The sequence below is a fragment of the Schistocerca serialis genome, chromosome 9, assembly GCF_023864345.2.
Source record: "Schistocerca serialis cubense isolate TAMUIC-IGC-003099 chromosome 9, iqSchSeri2.2, whole genome shotgun sequence".
Taxonomy (NCBI): Eukaryota; Metazoa; Arthropoda; class Insecta; order Orthoptera; family Acrididae; genus Schistocerca; species Schistocerca serialis.
This window is the reverse complement of record NC_064646.1, coordinates 436,331,805-436,357,993: the sequence shown is the minus strand read 5'-3', so window position 1 is coordinate 436,357,993 and position 26,189 is coordinate 436,331,805. Positions and strand designations below refer to the sequence as shown.

At 44.5% G+C, this 26,189-nt stretch overlaps 1 protein-coding gene across 1 annotated transcript in view; it reads left to right on the top strand.

The window, feature by feature from the left end:
- LOC126419008 (putative fatty acyl-CoA reductase CG5065) overlaps positions 1–26,189 on the top strand; it is a 251,137-nt gene that overhangs the window by 209,132 nt on the left and 15,816 nt on the right. The window contains exons 4-7 of the mRNA XM_050086060.1: positions 13,434–13,579; positions 18,212–18,324; positions 18,479–18,671; positions 22,895–23,134. Of these exons, the coding sequence (XP_049942017.1) occupies positions 13,434–13,579; positions 18,212–18,324; positions 18,479–18,671; positions 22,895–23,134 (692 nt within the window). The remainder of the gene's footprint in view (positions 1–13,433; positions 13,580–18,211; positions 18,325–18,478; positions 18,672–22,894; positions 23,135–26,189) is intronic.

The window sequence follows — 26,189 nt, the reverse complement described above, 5'->3', positions numbered from 1 at the left end:
ATTATGTGTAAGTGCCTGAACTTTCATAATTGTCTGAAAACAAAAAATTAAAATTTTCACTCGAAGGAAGCCTTGAACCAAGGACCTTTCGTTCCGCAACTGCTCACGCTAACCACGGGACCTCTGCGCTCCTGGGCTCAGGATGTCCTTGATGTTGCATATCCTACGCATGGATTACTCAGTTTGTATATTTTGCTTATTTTTTTTCATAGTTCCACACAACTTCTTCCTGTTTTCTCGATTGATCTGTGTTCAGTGTTTCAAGGCCTGTCCACTGTGCCAACTTATAACTAAATCTGACGGGGGTGCGATGGGAAGGTTCCCTTGTAAGAACAACACACACACCCATGCCCGAGGGAGGACTCGAACCGCCGGCGGGAGGGTCTGCGCAATCCGTGACATAGCGCCTCGAACTGCGCGGCCACTCCGCGCGGCTCCTATTAGCCATTTAATAATACAGATTATTTGTTTACACCGAGAAGACTATTGGCGTGGTGTCCAACGCGAGTAACTGTGTCGACAGAAGTCGAATGGCCTCAATCGCTACCGAGAATTTTCTCGGTGCAGCCAACCTAGAGTACATTATCGAGCACACGATACCGTTTCCAGTACTACTACTTGGTCATAAGTGAAAGCAGGCGTATAACTCGTAAAAGATTACAGAAATGTTGTATGTAACTTAATTTGAAATGGTTATAGTTTAGTGATATGTAGAAGGAAGAAGGGGTTTGGTCGTAGTATTGCAAACCAAAGTCGTGCGCTGGCTCTCCTCTCCTGAAGTCAACCACAAGCTGCCTGCTACTAATTAATTAATGGATAAGGACTTTTATTTCTCGTATAGTTATTGTTGTGACCGTGTATCGGCACACGGCAGGTGCATATCGTTGTGTGATCGGGACTCAGACGAACACACAATAATATTCATATAATTCAAATCTTATTCTGCTTAACACGTTTCTTCCCCAGCAAACCACTTTGGCTAACAATGTGTAGACGCATGGATTACTTGGACGTAGAATGTTGAATTACGTTCGTGAAAAATATTTGCTATATTGTGAAACACACGAAGACCCCATACATCGATGTTCCAACAACACGATAATCTCTGGCGTCAATGTCCTCTTCTATGCACTTTTGTAACTATAGTATTTAACGGTACTCCTTTTCCTACCTAAATAAGCGTTTAAACAATTCACTTCTAATGATGTCATTAACGGGAGCTCGTCAATAGACTTTCAGTGTCAGTGTTCATATCAGCTATAATCACATTCAGAGATAACAATCTTATTGATGATAGGAACAGTGCATGTTCAGATATCACTCCGATATTAATTCTAACTTACTTGCAAGACCCTAAAACCTACCAAACATCACAATTAGATAGTATAAGTTCTTCAATAATGCCCTAGTGCCGTTAATAATTCTATTCGAAACTTACATGCTCTGTATTCACAATCGCAGTAATATCATTCACTGATTTTACTCCAAACAGCAAATCACTATTAAACTGGTTTAACAAGCACTAACAGTTCGTAAATTTCATTAGAGTTCAATACGCTTTGAGTACTGAAGTGCAAAATAACCAGTCTAAATGATCGCAATATTACATGTCAGGGATATTGCTACACTTCCGATCCTATTCTGTGTGTAAGAACACTTTCCGTCATTTAACTGACAATTTAATCTACTAATAACTTCCCCTGAGCTATAAGAATAGTCATTTAAAGTTGCCTGGCTAATCTTCGTCCAAGTACAAAATCTCAAAATTGAATATTGCCCTATCAACCAATTCTTTCAACTGAACTACTTTAATACGTCTTTTCAGAACCTACTACGTATAACCAGTCACCATCACGTACAGATCTGATATATCACAGCTTTTTAATGTTAACAGTCGGACATCAGATACAGAAGTGAATACAATTTTATGTTCATTTATTAGCAAGACATTTTTCATCACATTCAGTCTCGACAATGTCCTCCAAGTCGTCTGCCATCCACTTGCGCCCGGTACACCCGCTGCCGCGTCGTAAGAATAGCTTCGGAACACTTTCATCTACACATCTACATCTACCTGATTACTCTGCTATTCACAATAAAGTGCCTGGCAGAGGGTTCAATGAACCACCTTCATGCTGTCTCTCTACCGTTCCACTCTCGAACGGCACGCGGGAAAATCGAGCTCTTAAATTTTTCTGTGCGAGGCCTGATTTCTCTTATCTTATCATGATGATCATTTCTCCCTATGTAGGTGGATGCCAACAGAATGTTTTCGCAATCGGAGGAGAAAACTGGTAATTGAAATTTCATGAGAAGATCCCGTCGCAACGAAAAACCCCTTTGGTTTAGTGATTGCCACTCCAATTCAAGTATCATGTCTGTGACTCTATCTCCCCTATTTCGCGATAATACAAAACAAGCTGCCCTTCTTTGTACATTTTCGATGTCATCCGTCAGTCCCACCTGATGCAGATCCCACACCTCACAGCAGTACTCCATAATAGGGCGGACAAGCGTAGTGTAAGCAGTCTGGTAGACCTGTTGCACCTTCTAAGTGTTCCGCCAATGAATCGCAGTCTTGGTCTACCCACAATATTATCTATGTGATCGTTCCAATTTAGGTTATTTGTACTTGTAATCCCTAAGTATTTAGCTGAATTTACAGCCCTCAGATTTGTGTGACTTATCGCGTAGTCGAAATTTAGCTGATTTCTTTTAGTACTCATGTGAATAACAACGCACTTTCCTTCATTCAGGGACAGTTGCCACTTTTCGCACCATACAGGTATCTTATCTAAATCATTTTGTTAGTCGTCTTGATCATCTGATGACTTTACAAGACGGTAAATGACAGCATCATCTGCAAACAATCTCAGACGGCTACTCAGATTGTCTCCTATGTCGCTAATATAGATCAGGATGCCCATCGTGGCATCGTGGGTCATGAAACAAATACAAAACACACATTTTCACTACATCAACTCATACAAAATCTATAATACAAAATTGAAACATTTATTCCTACTGTTCTGGCGTCGCTCAGCGGAACCTATCAATGTTTGTCACCATGTGTAGTACACACTACAGTTGGTAGCGACCGGAAACAAGTGAATACCGGTCGAAGACTTTTGTACAAGCAGTTACTTCTGTCAGCCACCTCGCCGACAGTCTTCTCAGAGTGAGGCGGCCGTTGTGGCCGATCGGTTCTAGGCGCTTCAGTCCGGAACCGCGCTGCTGCTACGGTCGCAGGTTCGAATCCTGCTTCGGGCATGGATGTGTGTGATGTCCTTAGGTTAATTAGGTTTAGGTAGTTCTAAGTCTAGGGGACTGATGACCTCAGTTGTTAAGTCCCATAGTGGTCAGAGCCATTTGAACCATTTCTCAGAGTGAGCGATTAATAATCTCTTCCTCACTGAGTAGAAGTTAGAATGTTTGGGAAGTAAAAACTTCTCCTTCTATGCTCAGTATAATATTGCCCCGTGTGTCTTGCGATGGAGGCACTTTATTGCCCATAGTTCCAACGGGTGTACTATACTTTTCAGCTGCTTCTCAGTTATACGTTTCCGTACTAACCACTGGAGAGACAAAGCTGCAGAGTAACATTAGATCATTTTGATACCTTATTGGTCCTAATGCGTCTCTTCATTTTAACAGCACGTAAAACAAAACGGAAAAATCGAGGAAAAAAATTCTGAAAATTTAGGTTGGCGAAGCTGTCCCGTTTCCATCAGGCTTCCTGGTGCAACACTGTACCTCTTATAAATTAAAGTTCTCCACCGCTATTTTCTCTCTACAAGGTACCGCTGAAAAGATCGGAGAATGATCTCAAAAAACAAAGGACAGAAAAACTACAAAAAAAGCTCCGTTACTGACCTTCAATGTAATCACCATTAGCGACAACACACTTCTGACATCGGTTGTAAAGCTGCTGGAAACTGTCACCAAACGCTTCGTGTAGAATCGCTTGAAGCATCGTAAAATTCATTCTGAAATAGAATACAGTGGAACCTCGCTTAACGAGCACCTCCTATAACGTGCAATTCGCATAACGAGCAAAACCATTTGTAAAACAATTACTCCCATAATAATAAAATTTCACATAACGAGTGACGACGATTTTTTTTTGTTTTGGTTTTTTTGGGCGCAAAACTGCTGTGGTCATTAGCGCCCGGTCTGTGACTTATGAAAAGGTAAAAAACGAAAATGGAAACCAGCAGCAATGGGAACGAAACTCAAAAAATTGGAGAAACAAAAAGCAGATGGAAAGCTTAAAAAACCACTACAGAAAGGGGTTGGTTGTCCCCAAAAAGAGCTTCAAATGACTGACGTCATCTCACTGGCACTAATAAACTCGAGAACGCGATCGGCTGAGCGCGTGTCATCTGCTAAAATGGACGATATTTCAGGCAACAGTTGTAGACGGGCGCGTAACGGAGTAAAATAGGGGCACTCAAGTAAAATGTGTCTCACCGTCCACAGCTGAGAGCAGTGGGGACAAAGTGGGGGAGGATCGCCTCTTAAAAGATGTCGATGGCTAAAAAGACAGTGCCCTATCCGGAGTCTAGTTAAAATTACCTCCACCCGACGACGCGTTCGGGAGGAAAAGGTCCAAGCACAGGGAATAGCTTTCACGTCCCGCAATTTATTATGGGGAAGTGTCGACCAATGTGCATGCCATAAAAGAACAACACGACGACATAAAACACTCCGTAGATCGGCGAAGGGAATCGTGCGAATAGCTGGCCGAAGAAGAGAGACTGCAGCCTTGACCGCTATATCGGCCGCCTCATTTCCACAGATACCAACGTGTCCTGGGATCCAGAGGAACGTCACCGAGACGCCCCCCAAGTGGAGCAAGTGGAGGCAGTCCTGAATCCGATGGACCAGGGGGTGGAGAGGGTAGAGAGCTTGGAGACTGAGGAGAGAGCTGAGAGAATCTGAACAGATAACATACTGTATCCGCTGATGGCGACGGATGTATTGGACAGCCTGGAGAACAGCGTAAAGCTCCGCAGTATAAACCGAACACTGGTCGGGAAGCTGAAATCGATTTGGGGTGTCGCCAACAATATAGGCACTCCCTACACCAAACGATGTTTTTGAGTCGTCAGTGTAAATAAATGTGGCTTCCTTCATTTGTGCACATAGAGCAGAAAATGCCCGACGATAAACAAGTGAAGAGGTGCCATCCTTGGGAAACTGACAAAGGTCACGGAGCAGGCAGGTCCGGGGACGGAGCCAAGGCGGTGCTGTACCCCAAGTTGTCAAGAAAGTTTTAGGAAAGCGGAAGGAAAGAGAATGGACCAGTTGACGGAAGCGGACTCCCGGTGGTAGTAGGGAAGAAGGGCGGCCTGCATACCCTAAATCCATGGAGGCGTCGAAAAAAATGTCATGGGCCGGATTAGCAGGCATGGAAGACAAATGGCTAGCATAACGATTTAGAAGGACTGCTCGCCGATTGGACAGCGGAGGTTCAGCAGTCTCAGCATAAAGGCTTTCCACAGGGCTGGTGTAAAAAGCTCCAGACACTAAACGTAATCCACGGTGGTCGATAGAGTCGAGACGCCGCAGAATAGATGGCCGAGCAGAGGAGTAAACTATGCTTCCGTAGTCCAATTTCGAGCGCACTAAGGCGCGATAGAGGCGGAGAAGGACCACTCGGTACGCTCCCCAGGACGTACCATTCAGGATACGGAGGGTGTTGAGCGATCGCAAACAGCGAGCCGAAAGATAGGAAACGTGGGAGGACCAGCACAGTTTTCTGTCAAACATAAGACCCAAGAATTTAGCGACGTCTGAAAACGGAAGGTTGACAGGTCCTAGATGTAAGGAGGGCGGAAGAAACTCCTTACGTCGCCAAAAATTAACACAAACGGTCTTACTGGGAGAAAAACGGAAGCCGGTTTTGATGCTCCAAGAGTGGAGGCGATCGAGACATCCTTGAAGACGTCGTTCAAGAAGGCTGGTCCGTTGAGAGCTGTAGTAGATCGCAAAATCGTCCACAAAGAGGGAGCCCGAGACATCAGGAAGGAGACAATCCATAATTGGATTTATGGCAATGGCAAACAGTACAACACTCAGCACGGAGCCCTGGGGTACCCCGTTTTCTTGGGAGAAAGTACGGGAGAGAGTAGTGTTCACCCGCACCCTAAATGTGCGCTCTGCCATAAATTCGCGAAGAAAAAGGGGCAGCCGACCTCGAAAGCCCCAAGAGAACAGTGTGCGGAGGATACCTGTACTCCAACAGGTATCGTATGCTCTCTCCAGATCAAAAAATATTGCTACTGTTTGGCGTTTCCGGAGAAAATTGTTCATGATATAAGTGGAGAGAGCAACAAGATGGTCAACTGCAGAACGATGCTTCCGGAAACCGCATTGGGCAGGTGTTAAAAGACTGTGGGACTCCAGCCACCAAGCTAAACGGCAATTCACCATACGCTCCAAAACCTTACATACACTACTCGTGAGAGAAATGGGGCGATAGCTAGAGGGGAGATGTTTGTCCTTGCCAGGTTTCGGAACAGGAACGACGATAGCTTCCCGCCATCGTCTGGGAAAAGTACTGTCGGTCCAAATTCGACTATAAAGGCGAAGGAGATAACGCAGACTATGGTATGATAAATGCAGCAACTTTTGGATGTGGATACCATCCGGTCCTGGGGCGGAGGAGCGAGAAGAGGAGAGTGCATGTTGGAGTTCCCGCATGGAGAAAACAGTGTTGTAGCTTTCGCGATTTTGAGAGGAGAAAGCAAGAGGTCGCACTTCCGCTGCACGTTTCTTCGGGAGATACGCTGGCGGGTAATTTGAAGAGCTCGAAATCTCAGCAAAGTGTTGACCCAATGAGTTAGAAATTGCGACGGGGTCCACTAATGTATCATGCGCGTGAGCCCAGAGACCAGGGAGAAACTAGGCGCTCCTGATAACCGTCGAATCCGACTCCAAACTTCCGAGGAGGGAGTGAAGGTGTTAAATGAGCCAGTAAAGAAGTCCCAGCTTGCCTTCTTGCTATCGCGGATGACGCGACGACACCGCACACGGAACTGCTTATAGCGGATACAGTTGACCAATGTAGGATGGTGTCTGAAAACGCGAAGAGCACGTCGCCGCTCACGTATTGCGTCTCGGCATGCCTCGTTCCACCAAGGAACTGAGGGTCGCCTGGGCAATTCAGAGGTGCGAGGTATTGAACGTTCCGCAGCTGTAAGAATAACGTCTGTAATATGAGTGACCTCATCGTCGACGCTAGGAAAGTGACGGTCATCAAATGTCGCTAGAGACGAAAAAAGTGTCCAATCGACTTGGGCAAACTACCAGCGTCTCGGGCGCATATATGGCAGTTGTGGCTGCAATCGAAGGACACATGGAAATTGGTCACTCGAGTGTGTATCAGCAAGGGCGAACCATTCGAAGCGCCGAGCTAGCGGAACAGTACCGACCGAAAGGTCCAAATGAGAGAAATTTGTCGTAGAGGCAGACAAAAATGTAGGGTCCCCAGTGTTGAGGCAAACAAGATCCGCTTGGTGGAAGACGTCTAGCAATAGTGAGCCACGCGGACAAGGATGTGGGGATCCCCAAAGCGGGTGGTGGGCATTGAAGTCCCCAACCAGCAAATAGGGGGGTGGAAGCTGACCAAGAAGATGAAGGAGATCAGCTCGTGCCATTGATGTGGATGATGGAATGTATACAGTACAAACAGAGAAGGTGTATCCAGAAAGGGAAAGACAGACAGCGACTGCTTGGAAGGAAGTGTTTAAGGGGATTGGGTGATAATGGAGAGTATTATGGAGAAGAATCATGAGTCCTCCATGTGCTGGAATGCCTTCAACAGAGGGGAGATCAAATCTGACTGACTGAAAATGGGGGAAGACAAAGCGGTCGTGGGGATGCAGCTTTGTTTCCTGAAGACAGAAGATGACCGGCAAGTAGGATCGTAAGAGGATCGTCAATTCATCCAGATTGGCTCGAATTCCGTGGATATTCCAATGGATAATGGACACAGGGTGGACAGAAAATGGAAGAACGTGACCAAGGTTGCCGTCAACTCAACGACTGCTTAGAGCTTGTGACCGACAGCGTGGAATGGCACTCAGCCAAAGGCAGAAGATCCTGATCCATAGGTTGTTCAGAAGCAGCTCCTGCCACCAGCGATCGGCCGGTTGATCGGCCGCCAGCAGTGTGCCTCGGCGACACAGAAGACGGCTGAGGGCGGTTACCGCCAGGTGGTGCTGTAGATGAGACACGCCGTGGCGGAGAAGAGCTGGGTTTCTTATTAGCCTTCTTGGAAACATGATGTTTAGATGAAGGAGGAACAGATGGTTGTGAAGTTGAGGTACGTAAAAAATCTTCACGAGTGTGCTCTTTTATGGAAGTCCGGGTGTCTGACTTATGGGATCGAGATTTAGCAGAACCCGATGAAGGGTGAGCCATAGATGGAGCAGGCGAAAGTGGGGAGGTTGAACAGGCGATCTCTGCGCTGGTCGATCTGACGACCATGTCACTAAAGGTGAGATCACAAGTCTGCGTGGCCGCCTCCTTTGTTGGCCAAGGAGAGGCAAGGACAGTGCTGTATTTTCCTGTCTGAGGCACAGTGGGCTTTCGGCTGTGGAATAATTTTCGAGCAGCAAAGGTCGACACCTTTTCCTTCACTCTGATTTCCTGAATGAGCTTTTCGTCTTTAAAAATGGGGCAATCTCGAGAGGAAGCAGCGTGGTCACCCATACAGTTGATGCAACGAGGGGATGGAGGTGGACAAGCACCCTCATGGGCATCCTTGCCACACATAACACATTTGGCCAGATTGGAACATGACTGGCTGGTGTAATTGAACCGCTGACACTGATAGCAATGCGTAGGGTTTGGGATGTAAGGGCGAACGGAAATTATCTCATAGCCCACTTTGATTTTCGATGGGAGTTGAACTTTGTCAAATGTCAAAAAGACAGTACGGGTTGGAATGATGTTCGTGTCAACCCGTTTCATGACTCTATGAATAGCCGTTACGCCCTGGTCAGACAGGTAGTGTTGAATTTCCTCGTCGGACAATCCGTCGAGGGAGCGAGTATAAACGACTCCACGTGAGGAATTTAAGGTGCGGTGCGCTTCCACCCGGACAGGGAAGGTGTGGAGCAGTGAAGTACGCAGCAATTTTTGTGCCTGGAGGGCACTGTTTGTTTCTAACAACAAGGTGCCATTCCGTAATCTGGAACAAGACTTTACAGGACCTGCAATTGCGTCGACACCTTTCTGAATAATGAAAGGGTTGACGGTGGAGAAGTCGTGACCTTCATCAGACCGAGCAACAACAAGGAACTGTGGCAACGATGGAAGAACTGTCTGTGGCTGAGACTCAGTGAACTTACGCTTGTGAGCGGACATAGTGGAAGATGAAGAAACCATTGCGGAAGAATCCCCCATGATTACTGGCGTCTCCGATGGTGCGCTCCTCCCTTGTGGGGGCGCTCTCTGAGGGCACTCCCGCCTTAGGTGATTGTTCACACCTCAGGTCACACCTCCCAAGAAACGGACGGAGGGACCAATCGGCACTTTCGGAAGGTATCAGTTCGGGTAATCACCCCTCCCTGGGCCTGGCTGTTACCAGGGGGTACGTACGTGTCCTACCTGTCTACCCAGGGCGGGGAATTACGCGTTACCCCGTCACCGGCTACGCATGAAAATGCGTGGGTCGGCCTTCAGACACGCACAGGGAGGAAGAAAGAGAAAGGGAAAAACAAAGAAAGGGAGAGGAAAGAAGAGAGGTCTCAAACGCCGCAGCGTAGAAAAGGGTAAAGAGAAGAGGTAAGGAAAAGTTAAGGACAAAGGAAGAATGAAGACATGCAGCAGAGAAGGCGAAGAATGTGTTACATTTATGAGCGTCCATCTCCGGACGTAGGCACAAACCATACTCCCAGAGGGGGAGAAAGGGAAGGAAAGAGCCAGAGGTGAGGGGAGGGGGGGGGGCGAAGATGGGGTATAGGGAAGGATGCGGAAAAGGAAGGTACACAGCCCGGAAAGGAAGGAGGGCCACATTAGCTCAGGGTCCCGTGCTCGCTACACACGTATCCACAAAAGAGTTGTGGACCCCCTGGGGGGGGGGGGGGGGGGGGCGGACGATTTAGCGTGACGTTACCAGCCGTTCGCGCGTGGTGGGGGAAACGTTCGACAATACGAACACCATGTAAGGTTGCGGGGGTTTGTTTTGCTTATTTTTGAATTGAGAACAACTGTGTGAGGTGAAATGACAAGTTTAATGTCGCAATATTTCTCACCACATTACAGCTTTTAACACAGTTTTCAACTCGCCAACATAAAAACAGCGCAATGGATAACGCATCTTGCCAACATCAAAAACTGAAATAAGTTTATACACAACAATGTTAAATATTAACTCTCTGAAAGAACATTAATCCTAAACACAATAATATGAAAGTATAATTGGACCTTTCTTTACAAAATTGCTCCTACACATACGTTATGATGTTGGTCACTACTACGACAATCGTCCGATTCCGCTTCAAAGTTCGGTACTATTTAGGATGACAATCAAGTCTACGGTGAATAGTTAGTCAAGTGACAAATTTGATCGCAAGGTTACCCAAGGCCGCTCGAGTTTACAGTGGATTAAAGCTGGTAAACCAACAAAATTTACGCCTCTGCACCCGGTATTTACCTTAAGCTGCGACGTGCTACTGTCTGCAAGGCCGCTCTCTCCCACTGAAATTCCTACAAAACTAATCTGGCCTTTGCTGAACTTTCCAGCAGAAACTTTTCCTATGTTTCTCGTTATGCGAGAAAACATGTACTCAGCCCTAGTCTTATTATGTGGCGATATACACGCGCATGGTTGGAGCAGTGTGCATATTATAGTGCCCTCTCAGTTCTCGCAAGAACAGTTAACTAATCTGGCTGGTTCGTTTCTCGACAGTTGGAGCTAAATGTTGCTACAGCTAATTTTAGCTGGAGTGCAGCTGCTGTGAACGCAGTGTCCACACCAACTCGGGAGGACGACGGTTCAATCCCGCGTCCGGCCATCCTGATTTAGGTTTTCCGTGATTTCCCTAGATCACTTCAGGCAAATGCCGGGATGGTTCCTTGGAAAGGGCACGGCCGATTTCCTTCCCCATCCTTCCCTAATCAGAGCTTGTGCTCCGTCTATAATGACCTCGTTGTCGACGGGACGTTAAACACTAATCTCCTCCTCCTCCTCCACACCAACTTCTTCTCTGCGTCGTACGGAGCGTTAAGCGCTCCATTCTGCACTTGACGCCAGTTCAGAGAAGAGTCCCCCCACACAAAATTTCTCTCTTGTCCTACTCATGGCAGAACTGCCTCCCTCCACTTGGGTACCTTTTCACATCACGGCTTTTTTCGACCAATACGAGCGTTCCTCTTATTTTGTAGAAACACCCTCTACCAATCGCAACGTCCCTTCCATCAAACTGCATCGAAAATTCAGTAGTTTTCTTCTTCCTAGTGAGTTTCCGCCAATCGGACGTTTTGTGCCCGTTCTAGATGCCTAAGTACACTGACCTTTCCATGTGTTGCACTCACTGGACGAAAACGTGTCACTTGCTTTTGTTCGTATCCCGCTGGAATTTCGAAACGCAGTTTTCTAAAGCTCCTTCTCTGCTCTTGTACCGATGCCCTCGCTACAGGCTGCCCTCCAGCTTGAATCACCTGGCCCGGGGTCACTGTCCTCCTTTCTGCCACCCCTTTAAATGGTTGCCGGCGTAACTCCTGCAGCGCGACTTCACTACGCCATTGTGGAGCTGGCTTTTCAAAACTAAAAGGGACTCACGTTCCCTGTTCTACCTTCCGCCGGCCGCAGTGGCCTTGCGGTTCTAGGCGCTACAGTCTGGAACCGCGCGACCGCTACGGTCGCAGGTTCGAATCCTGCCTCGGGCATGGATGTGTGTGATGTCCTTAGGTTAGTTAGGTTTAAGTAGTTCTAAGTTCTAGGGGACTGATGACCACAGATGATAAGTCCCATAGTGTTCAGAGCCATTTGAACCATTTTTTGAAATTGATTGTCTCCCCTCTTTAAACATTTTAAACCACCTTCGATCTGTGCTGTAGTGAGGAACAGACTCTCCACAGGCATCCTGTAACATTGTATAGGTCTGGTCCTTCGGTGAAAAAAATATTTGCTTGAGATGAATCTGCCACTCCATGTCTTGCTTGTTATGGACAACGCTCCTGCCCATTCCCCAGGCCCACAAGCCCACCTCCTTGAAAAATTTCAATCCATCAAGATCCAATTCTGCCTCCCAACACCACTCCGACACTCCAGCCTATGGACCAGAAGATTATTTCTAACTTTAAGAAGATCTACACTAAAGCACTCTTCGAGCATTGCTTTGAGTTGACTGAAGCTACCACTCTCAGAGAGTTTTGGAAATATCACTTCAACATCGTTGCCTGCGTCAAAATGATCGAAAAGGCGTGCGAAGGGGTTGCCAAGAGAACCCTTACTTCTGCTCGGAAGAAGCCTTGGCATTTGAGTCAGTACCTCTGGAGCGTGTAGTCTACGAGATTGAGTCTTTGGCCAAGAGCATGGGGCTAGGGTAACAATTATATCAGTGAGCTTGCGGAAGATCACAGCCACGGAATGACCACCAAAGAAGTTATGGAGTTGCAGTGTGTTCCATAGCAGGAAGTTGTTGAGACGAGTGCTTCAGAGGAGGAGGAGGAGGAGGAGGAGGCGATAACAACAAAGCAGCAATCTTCTGGGGCAATAAGAGAAATGCGAAAGCATGGGAATCAGTTGCAGCGTACAATGAAAACCCGCACCCCAATGAAGCAGTGACTACGAGCGTTACCAATTTACGTGACGGTGACCCAGTGTCGCATTTTCGCCAAGTGTAGAAGTATCGGCAGAAACAAATGACTACAGATAGCTTCCTAGTAAAAAAGAATTAGTTATGTATCGTGAATAATAAAGTAAATAACACTGTATGCGTAACTTTTTTGAATAAATGACGTGAATAAGATAAAACGTTTAGTACTTTTTCTATATGGAACGCACTATCGTATTTTATATTAATTTATGGGATAAATTTTTTCGCTTAAAGAGTGTTTCTCACTGCGAGTAATATTCTGGAACGAATTATGCTCGTTCTGCGAGGTTACACTGTATATTATTATATTCTACTGAGTAAAACAAGTAATTTTCATTCAGACATGAACAAATAAGAAAGGCTAGGCACTTCTGTTGAATCCCAGAAATCGTCACCTTCAAGACGAAAGCTAAAACACCGGCAAGACCTAAAAACGCGTGACAGTACTGAAAACGCGTGAATTGACCATTGAAAGTCGTCCTAGTTGACGGTACTTTGACGGAAGCTGCTGCTCCTGTTCTACTCAGTTGTTGACTTTACCTATTGCTTCAAACTGGCGCCATCTCTGTTGTACCTGCAACACCTTGCTCTATTTTCCAGGCGTTCGTCTACATCTCAACGGCATATTGCCACTTGGAGGAGAAAGTCCTCCACGAGAAAGCGTACCCGCCTCCCGCAGACCCACACAAAACGATAAAATTCTGCGAAAACATGAGCGACGACATCTGCAATTCGATGACCAAAAGGTAAGTCCATCCCCTGTGTCTCTTGCTTAGCTTAATAGTCGGTTTGGGAAAGATCCGTAACTCCCTCTCACACGGGAGGTGAGACCGTGCACCTGTATGCAGTGTTCCGTTACCTACAGCCGATCTTCGTCCCACAGGTATAGTTCAGCTGCCGCCTGTCGGGGTGTTGTAGAACAACTCACTTACAAAATGCTTCTCATTGCTGCTGCAAGTGTTGTCGTCACATAGATTAAAAGCTGGAAATCTTACGGTATCAAGAACCCTGCGCTAATATAATGAATGTGGTAGATATGGGAATCGTCAGGAAAATGCTCACTGGGTGTAAAATAATCCCAAATGCTTCAACAGACCTTTGTATGGAACAATAGGTAGTAGGGAGCAGTGAAAAAAAAAAAAATAACCACGATACCGTGCAGCTGACATCGTCTGGTTTACTGACGGGTCGAAAACAGACGAAGGTGTTGGGGTCGAGTATAGCGGTACAGCATTGACCGAAGAGCCCATTGTCTCTAGAGAAGCTGGGCATGCTATTCTAGACAGAGACATTCGACATCTGAGTACGCGCAGACGAGATTATACATATGTGTTACAAGGGTCGTAGCATCTACGTTCATTCAGACAGCCAAGTAGCTCTGAAATCGTTATCAGTCCCTGCACTGAGATGAAAGGTCGTTGCAGAATGCCGTGAAGCCCTTGTGATGTTAGTGAAAAGCTACAGTGTAAACCCACTGTGGGTCGCTGGTCACTCAGATATTATTGCAAGTGAACAAACTGATGAGCTAGCCAGGGACGATGACTCCCCTTTGTTTTACCGCAATCTGGTATAACCATCATCAAGGGGATGGTAAAATCTAAAATACGTAGAGCGCTCGGATCGAGAACGCTGTACTAAAACCCAAAAACTAAAACATGGCAAGCTAATGATGCCGAAACATGTTTAACGAGAATTTCTGTAATCCTGGACATGTGCAGGAGGATTATTAAACTCGTGGTACGTTTAATGGCTGGCATGGGGACTTTAACAAACTTCTATACGTCATGGGAACAGACTAAGAAGCTCGTAAGTGCATACTATAAGATGCTGGAGATGAAACCGCATCACATTTACTCTTGCAAAGCGAAGCACTGGCGATCAAAGACACAAAATACTTGGGTCACTAGTTCCTGAAGAGATTGTGACTAACAGAGATCTAATAACAGCATTCCTACTATTCTTTAAGAGTACTGGTCGGCTTTACTGAAAAGGCAGGGAGAAACACTGCTCAATAAATTCAGTTTCGGTGCGTGCAATAGGGCACAAAGACCACTGTGGTTTAGTCTCCCTGGTTAAAACAAATCAAATCAATAGTTATACGCAAAATACGGGAAAAATTCTGACGGTCTTTCTTCATGGACTCGATTTTCGGAAAAAAATTCTAAATAAAACGTTGGATATATCACGCCAAGTGCCAGGAACTACAAAGCAAAATATGGTATTTGTGTTTGTTGTGAGGTCGCCGCGTGCACCAGCCACATAAGAGTCGTTTCACTGCCTTTCAGTTCTACGTACATTTTAATGTGAAGACGTTTAGGCTTAGCTCAGCTCCATTGGGAATGTCTTTTAATGGACTTTGTTTGGTTTTACTGATGTTCACAGATACTATGTTTCTTGACACGAACTTCTTTGCTCTAAAATTTTTTGTCCCCAGTATGTGAATTTACGCGTCCATGTACTTCTGAAGAAGACAATGTTACAATTGTTGAAACCATTTTTTCAATGAGTGTTAATAAACCTTTATACCTGCAACTGGTTAGTTGATTTTTTAAAATCATTCTTGTTGGGAGAGTTGAGGTTGAATGAAACAGAAGATATCATGACTTTTTACGAGTTGATGGTCCAACGTTTGATGCAGTACTGGAAAAGGGTTGTCGCAATGGTAATAAAAAAAAAAAAAAACCGCACACATCAGTGAGAGATGCAACTCCACCAATTCAGCATTCATCTGCTACGTTACCATACATGGAGATACAGCAGACGGGGGATGACGCTACGTAGTTAACACTGTACACTGCTTTGAAGCTGGCCGGCCGGAGTGGCCGAGCGGTTCTAGGCGCTACAGTCTGGGACCGCGCGACCGCTACGGTCGCAGGTTCGAATCCTCCCTCGGGCATGGATGTGTGTGGTGTCCTTAGGTTAGTTAGGTTTAAGTTGTTCTAAGTTCTAGGGGACTGATGACCTCAGCAGTTAAGTCCCATAGTGCTCAGAGCCATTTGAACCATTTTTTGCTTTGAAGCTGGCGCTGCCATAACAGCAGCTCTTAAATATTAGCAGACTACAGTCTGCTATTGCTTCTTATCCTTAATTTCTGCCGCGTCCACGCAACAGCTGTTACAAATAATAAATATTACAACGTTCGAAAGGTTTCTTCAGATGTTTTTTGGTCTTAAAACCATATTTGATCCAGCAATACGACCCACTGGTCTCGCTAATGAAACTTTCTTTTTGTTACACGTTTCTGACAAACAAGAAGCGAAGTATGTGATGTGAAAAAGTTACTTTCACAACCCAGCATCTTCCTGAATACAGAATGATGAAACTAATGTTCCGTCTATGTCCTCTTCCCGAAAATGTGGAGAAGGTATTTTGCTACGTCTGGGTGGTTTGCAATATTCCCTTGTCACAGCGTTCAACTAGAGCGCTCTTCGATTGGTGTTGATAGAAGATCTAAAGTCAAATTGCAGAAATAAAACCATTACTGTAAAAGTAAAAAACGGTTCAAATGGCTCTGAGCACTATGGGACTCAACTGCTGAGGTCATTAGTCCCCTAGAACTTAGAACTAGTTAAACCTGACTAACCTAAGGACATCACAAACATCCATGCCCGAGGCAGGATTCGAACCTGCGACTGTAGCGGTCTTGCGGTTCCAGACTGCAGCGCCTTTAACCGCACGGCCACTTCGGCCGTCACTGTAAAAGTAACCAACGCAACTAAAATCATATATATATATATATATATATATATATATATATATATATATATATGTAAATGAAATATCGCTTGGACTGATCCACTTACGAGTGAAATGTGATTCCTTTACACTTTAGACTACAATCAGAACGACTAGTATCCATGTAAACAATACAAGTTGTCTTTTTTTTATCAAAACACTTTCACCAGAAGCTAACGTTTGGGGCTACTAACATGGGGGACGTCGACATCAGATTTGCGACGTCATGACAAGTTTTATCATACCTCCATTCTACGATACCTTGCTAATGGCAATTATTTCGAAGACTTCGCTAGCGCAGTTTCAATCAAAGTATTTGAGACACAGCTATGGAAATGTGTCACGCAATAATACGTGCACTAAGGGATTATATTCAGGTAAGTAATGTATACTCATACATAAATATCTATATATACTTTTAGTGAAAACTTTTCATTAATTAGCTTTTAAAACTTCTTCCTTCGTGGCTGTAGGGTGCCGTTCTACGTATGTTGTGAACAACAACTTGTACGATTCTTTCTTAATATTTCTGTTTTTGTGCTCACCTGCCTTATCATCCCACAATGCTGGCAATGATTTGTACATTTTGATACAGTCTGTTTTCGAAACAACAGAAGCAACAAAGAACTGTTGGACACAAAGATGTCCAGAACCTGTAGCGCACGAGAGATTGGGAAGAACGTTGTCAATACTGCTACAGACGGTAAGATATATCCGACGAGTGCTGTATATTTAAAAAGTACTCCCTGTCACTGCGCAGCCTTTTAATTAACCCCCACACGTTCGATATTACTGGACATCTGGAAATATTGTGCAATGCTATTCACGGTCCAGTGGCCTTTAGAAAGCAGAGAGAGAAGGTAACAACAGGCAGTCTGGTATCCTTAGATTTCGAGCCATTCTCTTTAAAAGTTTTTGCCGCGAAATAAAGGGAATGAGTAAAAAGCAAGTCTTTTGTGCTCTGCCGACTTTCCTTATTGCCTCCTACGACATTTTCTTGTTAAGTTGACTGCCTAGCTTACCCCCGTTGCCGGATTAATCACTTTCCCCGTGGCGCTCTTTGTAGATTTATTGAGCAAGAACAGCGTTACTGTAAAAATGTTTTTTTTTTTCGCTGTGTAAATCTGTGGCGTAGGCTGAAAGACCATTCAGCACACAGAAACGAAAAAAGATTCTTCTACGATCGACAGTGAGTTACATGGATTATCAGATTTAGGAGTGCTTCCTCTGGAATCTGCCTCAACCTTGTACCTCTGCTCACCGCACTTCATGTAATATTGGCATCAGCGGTGGAACTCCACCAATGGACGCTCAGAACATCGACAAGGTCAATTTGGCTGATGGTTGGCGGTTCGCGGTCGTACATACCTAGGCCACAAGGCGTGAGCAAGTCAAAAATCGCATTAGGTGATGCATCCCGGATGCTAATAGGTTGCGAGGAGAGATAAGGTACCTTGGTGAATTTAGCATCGTAATTTATCACAAGTGCGATAATTAGTACGTCCTCACTTAATTTCGTATCCAATTTATACATCTGCATATATATTTTGTTTTATCGCTATATCATTACTACATTATAATTAAAAGAAATTAAGCCTGACAATAATGGGCCCTTAATTATCATGACTATGTCTATTCCACAGTGTTTTGGGAAATCTTCCGAACACTTACGCCTTCACAAAGGCCCTCGCAGAAGGTCTCTGCGTCGAAGCGATGGAGAAAGGCTTACCAGTGTTGATACTCCGGCCTTCTGTAGGTGAGTTCAAAACAAATAATAAATATTTCGCTTAAGCTTGAACCTCTCCACAAGTGCTTCTAAACTGATTACTTTAAAAAAAATTATGAGGTGTAAAATACGCTTCACATTGTGTGTTTAAATTTAGACCTTGACCCAGTATTATTTTTTCCAGTGATTCCGATATGGAAGGAACCTCTACCGGGATGGACAGACAATATAAACGGACCAACGGGTCTGCTGATCGGAGCAGGCAAGGGTGTGATCCGTACGATGTACTGCGACCAGAACGGCTATGCTGACTACCTGCCTGTCGATATCGCAGTGAACGGAATAATGATTGCTACGTGGAATTATGTTGCTAATGGGTAAGTGGAGATGCGTTACGATTTTGGAACATGTTCGTGCCTAACGACTGGCAACGTGAATGATCATAACCGCTTGCACTAGTAATTTTAGTACGTGTTTCACTCAGTATTTCCAAGTGTCAGAATACTATAGGCCGATTGAAGAAAAACATACGTTTCATTCATGAAAAACGCGACAGTAATGATTAGAAAGGACGTCCATTTTTTCAGCAACAGAAGCAGAAATACGTCATATATTTTCTATAACACCGACTCACATTATTGATGGCCGGCTGAAGCGACCCCTAGGTGTGCGTAGACTATCAGTAATACTGGATAATAATATTCAGCCTAATGACCCGTTCGCTCCAGAGCGAATCGATATTGCGCAATATTAGTGTCAGATACGGACACGGGCTGTTATTTGGCTCTTGGACTGGCTTTTCAGTCTCATAAGGGAAACAGGAAGCGTAGACTGATGACTAAGTGGTACAAGAAGAGAGGAAGATTGACGCTATGAAATTTTCTGAGTGACTTGGGTATAAGCGATCCAAATGATTATTGGAACTTTCTGAGCGTGGATGTATTTTGCAAATGGTTACACCGGCAACTGCAATTGAATCTGCATAATATTTATTCATTTAAATCCAATTTTAAAAACAAGTACACTTATTTGTATCTGAACTGCGCTAAAAATTCCCTGCCCTTGCAAAACGTTCCTGCTATCAAAATACCGATGCGCTGCCTCTAGTAGCTCGTCAGGACCAGCTCTGATTTTCGAAGCACTCGTAATTCTTTCCAGATCTGTGCTATAATTTGCCCGCGATAAGTTTAATTTCTGTACTAATTGAGGCTCAAATTCTTCCAGATACATTTCCCTGTATTTCCACAACAATTAACCGTATTGTACCGTTTTCTTTTAGCGATTACTATACTCGTTTAACACACCATAAGGTTAGCAACCGCTGTATACTTCCAGTAATTCCCAGACGGACGTGCGTTCCGCTGATTTCAAAGCCATTTCCACTTCACAAGACAACAAATCATGCAAAATAAATAACAAATACTGCAAAATAAATAGTGCGGTGTACGAGACTGAGTGCCAAAAATGTACAATATTAGCCAGAGACTATGCGGGTGGTTTAAAAATAAGAAACGGATTTCACTTGTTTGTTACCAACCATAAAATATAGAAACACTTTGCGCATGTCACTGGACAGAGTTTTGACACAGCTCCGCTGTTGTTTGTTTGTAGCAATATGGCGACTATATTTGTGCGAAGTCAATGCACTCTTCAAGTGGAACGTGCATTCCGCAGTCGACTGAGCAAGAAGCCGCTTATGCACAAGTAGATTTATGAGTGGCATAGAAAATTCTTGGAAGTTGACGTCACGAGGCTGAGTGCATCCCGTTCCATTCCTCCCACCAAAGAAAAATTCTTGGCAGTACCGGGAAAGGAACCCGGGTCCTCCACATAGCCGCGCCGACGACTCACTGCAGGGGGCAAACTTAATGGTAGATTCAATCAAAAAGAGCGGCCAAATATTTGTGTTGTGCATTAAGCCACACCACACGTGAAGTTTCCGGCTGTCCCTTATGAGCTGTACCACGATATGCGGGTTCTCCGACCTCCAGATCCGAATATTATGCCCGTTTACTATCCCAGAGTTGTGAAAAGTGGCTCCATCGGAAAAACGTACTTTATTGGGTAACTGTTGTTTGCATCGATTCATTCCAGCATGTTACTAGCAAATTCAGCACCTCGGAGCCTATCGTCCGGCTTCACAGCTTGTAGGAATTGCACTTTGTATGCATGGAAATGCGGCATTTTATGTAAAATCTTGACCATAACGTTCTGAGGTATGCCCATGTCGCTCGAAACACGACGCGTCGATTTCCGCGAATTGAGTTGAAATTCCATGTACACACAGTATCAACGGGGACGTCACTCACTCCAGCTCTAGCGCTTCTTGCCTTGTCAGCAACGCTGCCAGTCTCCCTAAACTTATCAGACCATCCACTGATGCTATTCACATCTGGCGGATGTCGACCATTGGCACTTCCGAACTGTTGCTGAACTATAACAGGCGACCGTGTTTAATGAAACCACAAAACGCATTGCGGTTTCTTCTGCATAGACGCCATTGTGGCTGCTGCACTCTTAAATTATGGGTACACGTAACACAGAAGAGTGAAAAGAAATCAGATGCTGTCAGAGTATATGTAGATATTTATCTAAAAGGTGTTTCAGAATGACGTTTTAAAAATTTGGAGGACAGGTTCCTTACACCAAAACAATAAAAAAATGTCCAGTAAACATGGGCTCTGAAGTGCATATCTAAAGAATGATTGTGATTTGTGCCTCATTTAGTAATCATAAGTTTCCTCAGTCATCATTTTGGAGAGTACGCTAATATTTTTGTGATCCTTGTCAAGCTTGCGGATCATTTAAATCCGGATCATCTTGCATGGATTGCAGCTGACAATTACGTCAGTTAAATATCTAGGCGTACAGTAGCAATGCGGCGTGAAATGGTGTGCGACCCATTGTTAAGTACTGCTCGAGTGTTTGGTATCCCCATCAGATCGGATTATAGGAAGTCATCAAAGCAATTAGAGGCGTGTTGCTAGATTTCTTACCGGTAATTTCGATCAACAAGCAAGTATTGTGGAAACGCTCCATGAACTCAAACGGGAATCTTTGGACGGGAGGAGACATTCTTTTTGTGAAACCCTATTGAGAAAGTTTATATACGTTCATTGGCGATAGAGTGCAGAACGATTCTACTGCTAGGAGTATACATATCGTGGAAGGACCGTGAAGACTAGGTAAGAGAAATCAGGACTCGTGTGGAAGCACGTATAGCATGTATAGAGTCGTTTTTTCCCTGCTCCATTTGCGAGTGCAACAGAAAAATGGAATGACTAGCAGTGGTACAACGTACCCCCCACTATCCACCGTACACGGTACCTTCCAGAGTATGTATATAGATGTAGGTATAACTAATAAGCCGCTCCAGCTTTGCACTAATTACTACCCAACCATGATATTTTTGGACTTTGTCTCGTGTGGCAGTCATCTGACCCACGGGGTGACATCACAGTAAACAAAAACCATATCAGTTTTTTCGACATACTACGTGGAAAGTCCGAAAAGCTTCATGAACAAGCAGAGGACGTTTTGATGGGCTTCAGTAACCGACCGAAGTGCTCTCACTCTCAGGTGCAATAATACGGTGGTCGTCTAGTAGCCGGCCGGAGTGGCCGTGCGGTTCTAGGCGCTACAGTCTGGAACCGCGCGACCGCTACGGTCGCAGGTTTGAATCCTACCTCGGCCTGGATGTGTGTGAAGTCCTTAGGTTAGTTAGGTTTAACTAGTTCTAAGTTCTAGGTGACTGATGACCTCAGAAGTTAAGTCGCATAGTGCTCAGAGCCATTTGAACCATTTTGGTCGTCTAGTATCTAGGGTCGGACATACACACACAGACTGACGTAATGGAAATAAATTACATACACAAACAATGCTCGTGAATCTGTCTACCTATCTACATCTACATCTACATAGATACTCCCCAAGCCGCCGAACGGCGCGTGGCTTAGGGTACGCTGTACCAGTACTAGCCATTTTCTTTTCTGTTTCCCTCGCATGGAGCGAGAGAAAAACGACTATCTATATGCCTCCCTATGGGCCCCAATTTCTCGCATCTTGTGGTCCTTACGAGCAATATATATTGGTGGAAATAGAATCGTTTGGCAGTCAGTTTCAAATGCCGGTTCTCAAAATTTTCTCAATAGCGTTTCTCGATAGGAACGTCGCCTTCCCTCCAGGAATTCTCATTTGAGTTACCGAAGCATTTCCATAACACTTACGTGTTGTTCGAAACTACCGGCAAAAGATCTAGCAGCCCGCCTCTGATTTACTTCGACGTTTTCCTTCAATCTAATCTGGTACACATCCCAAATACTCGAGCAGTACTCAAGAATAAGTTACACCCGCATCCTGTACAGGTGAACCAATCTTTCCTAAAACTCCCCCAATAAACCGAAGTCGGCCATTCTCCTTCCCTACCACAGTTTTCACGGGGTTACCTTAATTTAGTGATATGTATGGATATACATTAGATATGTTTCCTTCAGAGACATGCTATAGGCTTGTATGCTGTGGTGTTGCTTCTGTACATTTAAAACTGCCTTTTGAGGTAATGGCCAAATGGAAAACTCTAACCACAGAACTATGCTTCCAGGGATAAAGAGAAGAGCATTGTGAACATGACTTCCAGCTCCGAGTTCCAAATTTCATGGGCAGAGATCATCGAGCGGGGCAGGAAGATCACAGAGCGCGTGCCGCTCAATGGCGTGGTGTGGTACCCGGGTGGCAGTATGAAGAGGAGCCGCCTGCTGCACAACATCTGTCTGCTGTTCTTCCACTTCATCCCGGCCATCCTCATCGACACACTCATCTTTCTGGCTGGGCACAAACCGATGTGAGTATCAACACGGCCACACTCGTCACTTTCCATTTCGCCTGACCTACTTGTTTCGGTCCAATAACTCTTTCATTCGCAACACTGCATTTCTGAAAATATTATGAAAAGGATTAGATTTCTACTCATGATGAAGATGACACATTGAGTTGCAGACAAGCATGACATGGGCAGTAAAGCCTTGATTATATGGATGCAGTATAGACACATTTTTAAACCAACTTTTGCAATCTCCTGATTGCTTTAAGTAGCCATCAACATCAGGTTGATGGCTACTTAAAAAAAAGTGATTACCAGTAGGGGCAGGTGGGTCCTCAAGAATACTCATACAGCTTTCACCACTGCATCAGCATGCTTTAGACCTCTTCTAGGAAAATTACTGACTGATCCAGTTCCAAATCATGCTATCACTATGAGACAGTCTGATACTAAAATGTTACCAGTATCTGCTTTGAGTTTCAGTAATTAACCTTTTGCTAGAACATAACAACTTGACAAGTTTTGCTCATTGTTACCAAGGGAATGCTCCATAACCTGTAAAACAGAAAGGAAAATAGATAAAAGATGTACAAGTTATGGTTCTTTTTCAGACCTTTGAGTCTTTCAGTGATGAATGACACAACACACTTGAAATAAAATTTATTTGACACCTGTAAAGTCCAGCTCTTTGGGACAATAGTTCTGAAGTTCCCACAGAGTTCGTACTTCCTTCTGCTGTCAACTGCATTGGAGAAACAGCTGGCTCACACCATTTTTACACAAATCACCAACAAAATACTGTAACATATTTCTTCCTTGATTTTGGAGTGGATGCTTGACTTTTCACACCATCATGTGACACACCATCAACCGCACTTTACACATGACATTCTTGTCAAACTCTCTGTGAACTTGGGAAACCAGAACATGCTCTTTCTTGGGATTAATTGTGGCTATACTTTGGCATGCAAAATTATGGGCTTGTTTGTCATTCATCTCTTATACAGGTAATGAAAACCCTCTCTTCAATGCAACTGCCACGAAGAACCCCTCGTAACCTAATTTGAAAACTAACTGGTGGGAATGTTCATGTGAGGTGACAGGAAATCTTCTGCATGCTGGCCAGTCCAGGTGATGGTCCCAGAGTTCCTGAAAGGTGTGAATGGCACAAATTGCTTGGATTTGGCAAAAACCCACTCCATCCTATAAAGCTGCAAATAAAAAGTATATCTCCTCCTGCATTGTTCAGGTAGCTGATAATTCCACTGGTGCTCACTCTCATTTCGATTTCTATGGAAGTCTCTCTTACCCCATCCAATACACATAAAATAAGTCTCCACGGTGAATAATTATTCCTTCTTACCGGCTTAAAATAGGTACACTACAATCTGATAAATTGGAATATTTCACTTGTGGTTTACATTCATTTCCCATCAAATTAAATCTTTCTCCACAAAAATGTGAAAGATCATTAATTCACCAACATACCACATTTAATGGTCTGTTATTCATACAAACCTGAAAAAAATTATTTTCCAGGTAGATACAAATTCTGCTTCAAAAATCAGAAATGCCCAGAATTTTTAATTAATAAATGCAAATTTACTTAAAAATTCTATTTCATAGTGAACTGCAACCACGTGACTTATTTTATCAGAGATGATTTGAAAGATCTTTATTTTCTTCATATAAGTATCAGAAATAGTACAACATGTGCTGAAGCCCAGTTTGGAAAAAGAATGTGTGCAAGAACAAGAGTGCAAAGAAAGACTGCAACTATGCATGAACATAAGAATGTACCAGTTAACTTCTGCTGTGATGTCGCATCAAGAAGTAGGTGTTTAAATCAGAGAAGTGCTCTGTTCACTGACAAAAAAATACTGCTGCTTCGCAGAAGAAACAATAATTTTCTGAAAGCTGATACAGAGCAAAAAGAAGAAAATAAATGCTATATCTTTGAGTAGCTAAATACCAGCACACATGTCAGAACCCAGGAGAGAAACACCTGAAGCCACAATGCAGAAGGGCCTCCTGGAGAAGACAACACAACACCAAGCAGTAGCTGGGCTAAACACAGCTAACTGACAGTGGCTAGAACACAGACAAGGACATGATGAAAGCAACTAATGTAAAAAAATGAAGTGCAAAGTTGAAATTTTGGTGTGAACAGGCCAAGAGCAAAGAGAGACACAATCCAAATTGTGACTAGAGACAAAGATCAAGGGCCAAGCAAGATTGTTATTGAGTGGTCCATAGTACAGTGATGACAGTAATTGACAATATCAGACACGAGTACTCGTACAGTACTGACTAGCTGACTGATCGTTTGCTGGGCAGCCGTACTTATATTAAACATAAGGAACACTATTGACTGGTGTATTCATGTGTACACTCACATTGTGGAGCGATGTTCTGCAGCAAGATTCTACCTTCCAACGCCCAACTAGGTCCATCTCCTCCTGTCAGCTTCTGAGGAGCTGGATGTCAGCTCCCTCCTCTCTGAAACAGGCACATTTGGGCAGAAATGCCCCAGATAGTGTGTGTGGCTGAAATGCAGGTACAGATGAAGACTTGGTCCCTTCAACCTTCAGTTTTGCATAGAGGGTGTTGCGGCCTCCATTGGGATAACATTGGCAATGGGCGTGCCAGAGAGCTCCACTTCTGTGAATGCAGAAGAGTTCACTGGTACAACAATGCAGAGTCATAGAGTGCCACCAGGGGTGCTGGCCGTGGTGCTATATTGTCACCAGAAGGCAGTGAAGGAGGTGGCAGCAGATGCAGTGCATGTACTTGAAGCCAAAGCTGGTTGTGGTGATGATGCTCAAGCCTCACCTGTGTTTGGATTGACATAACCAACCGCCTGTGGGTCCCCACACTGTCACTGGTGTTCAAGCCTCAGTACTCCCATAAGAATGTGCCCACATAACTGCTCCAGTTGAGTAACAGTGGGAGGGATGGGACTGCGGTTCTAAAGGAGGCCATATCAGAAGATGAAGCAGGATCACAGTTGCCACCTGTGGAGAAACTCAAGGGGCTATGACTGTTAATTAGCATAGGCTGATAAGTGCTCTAAAAC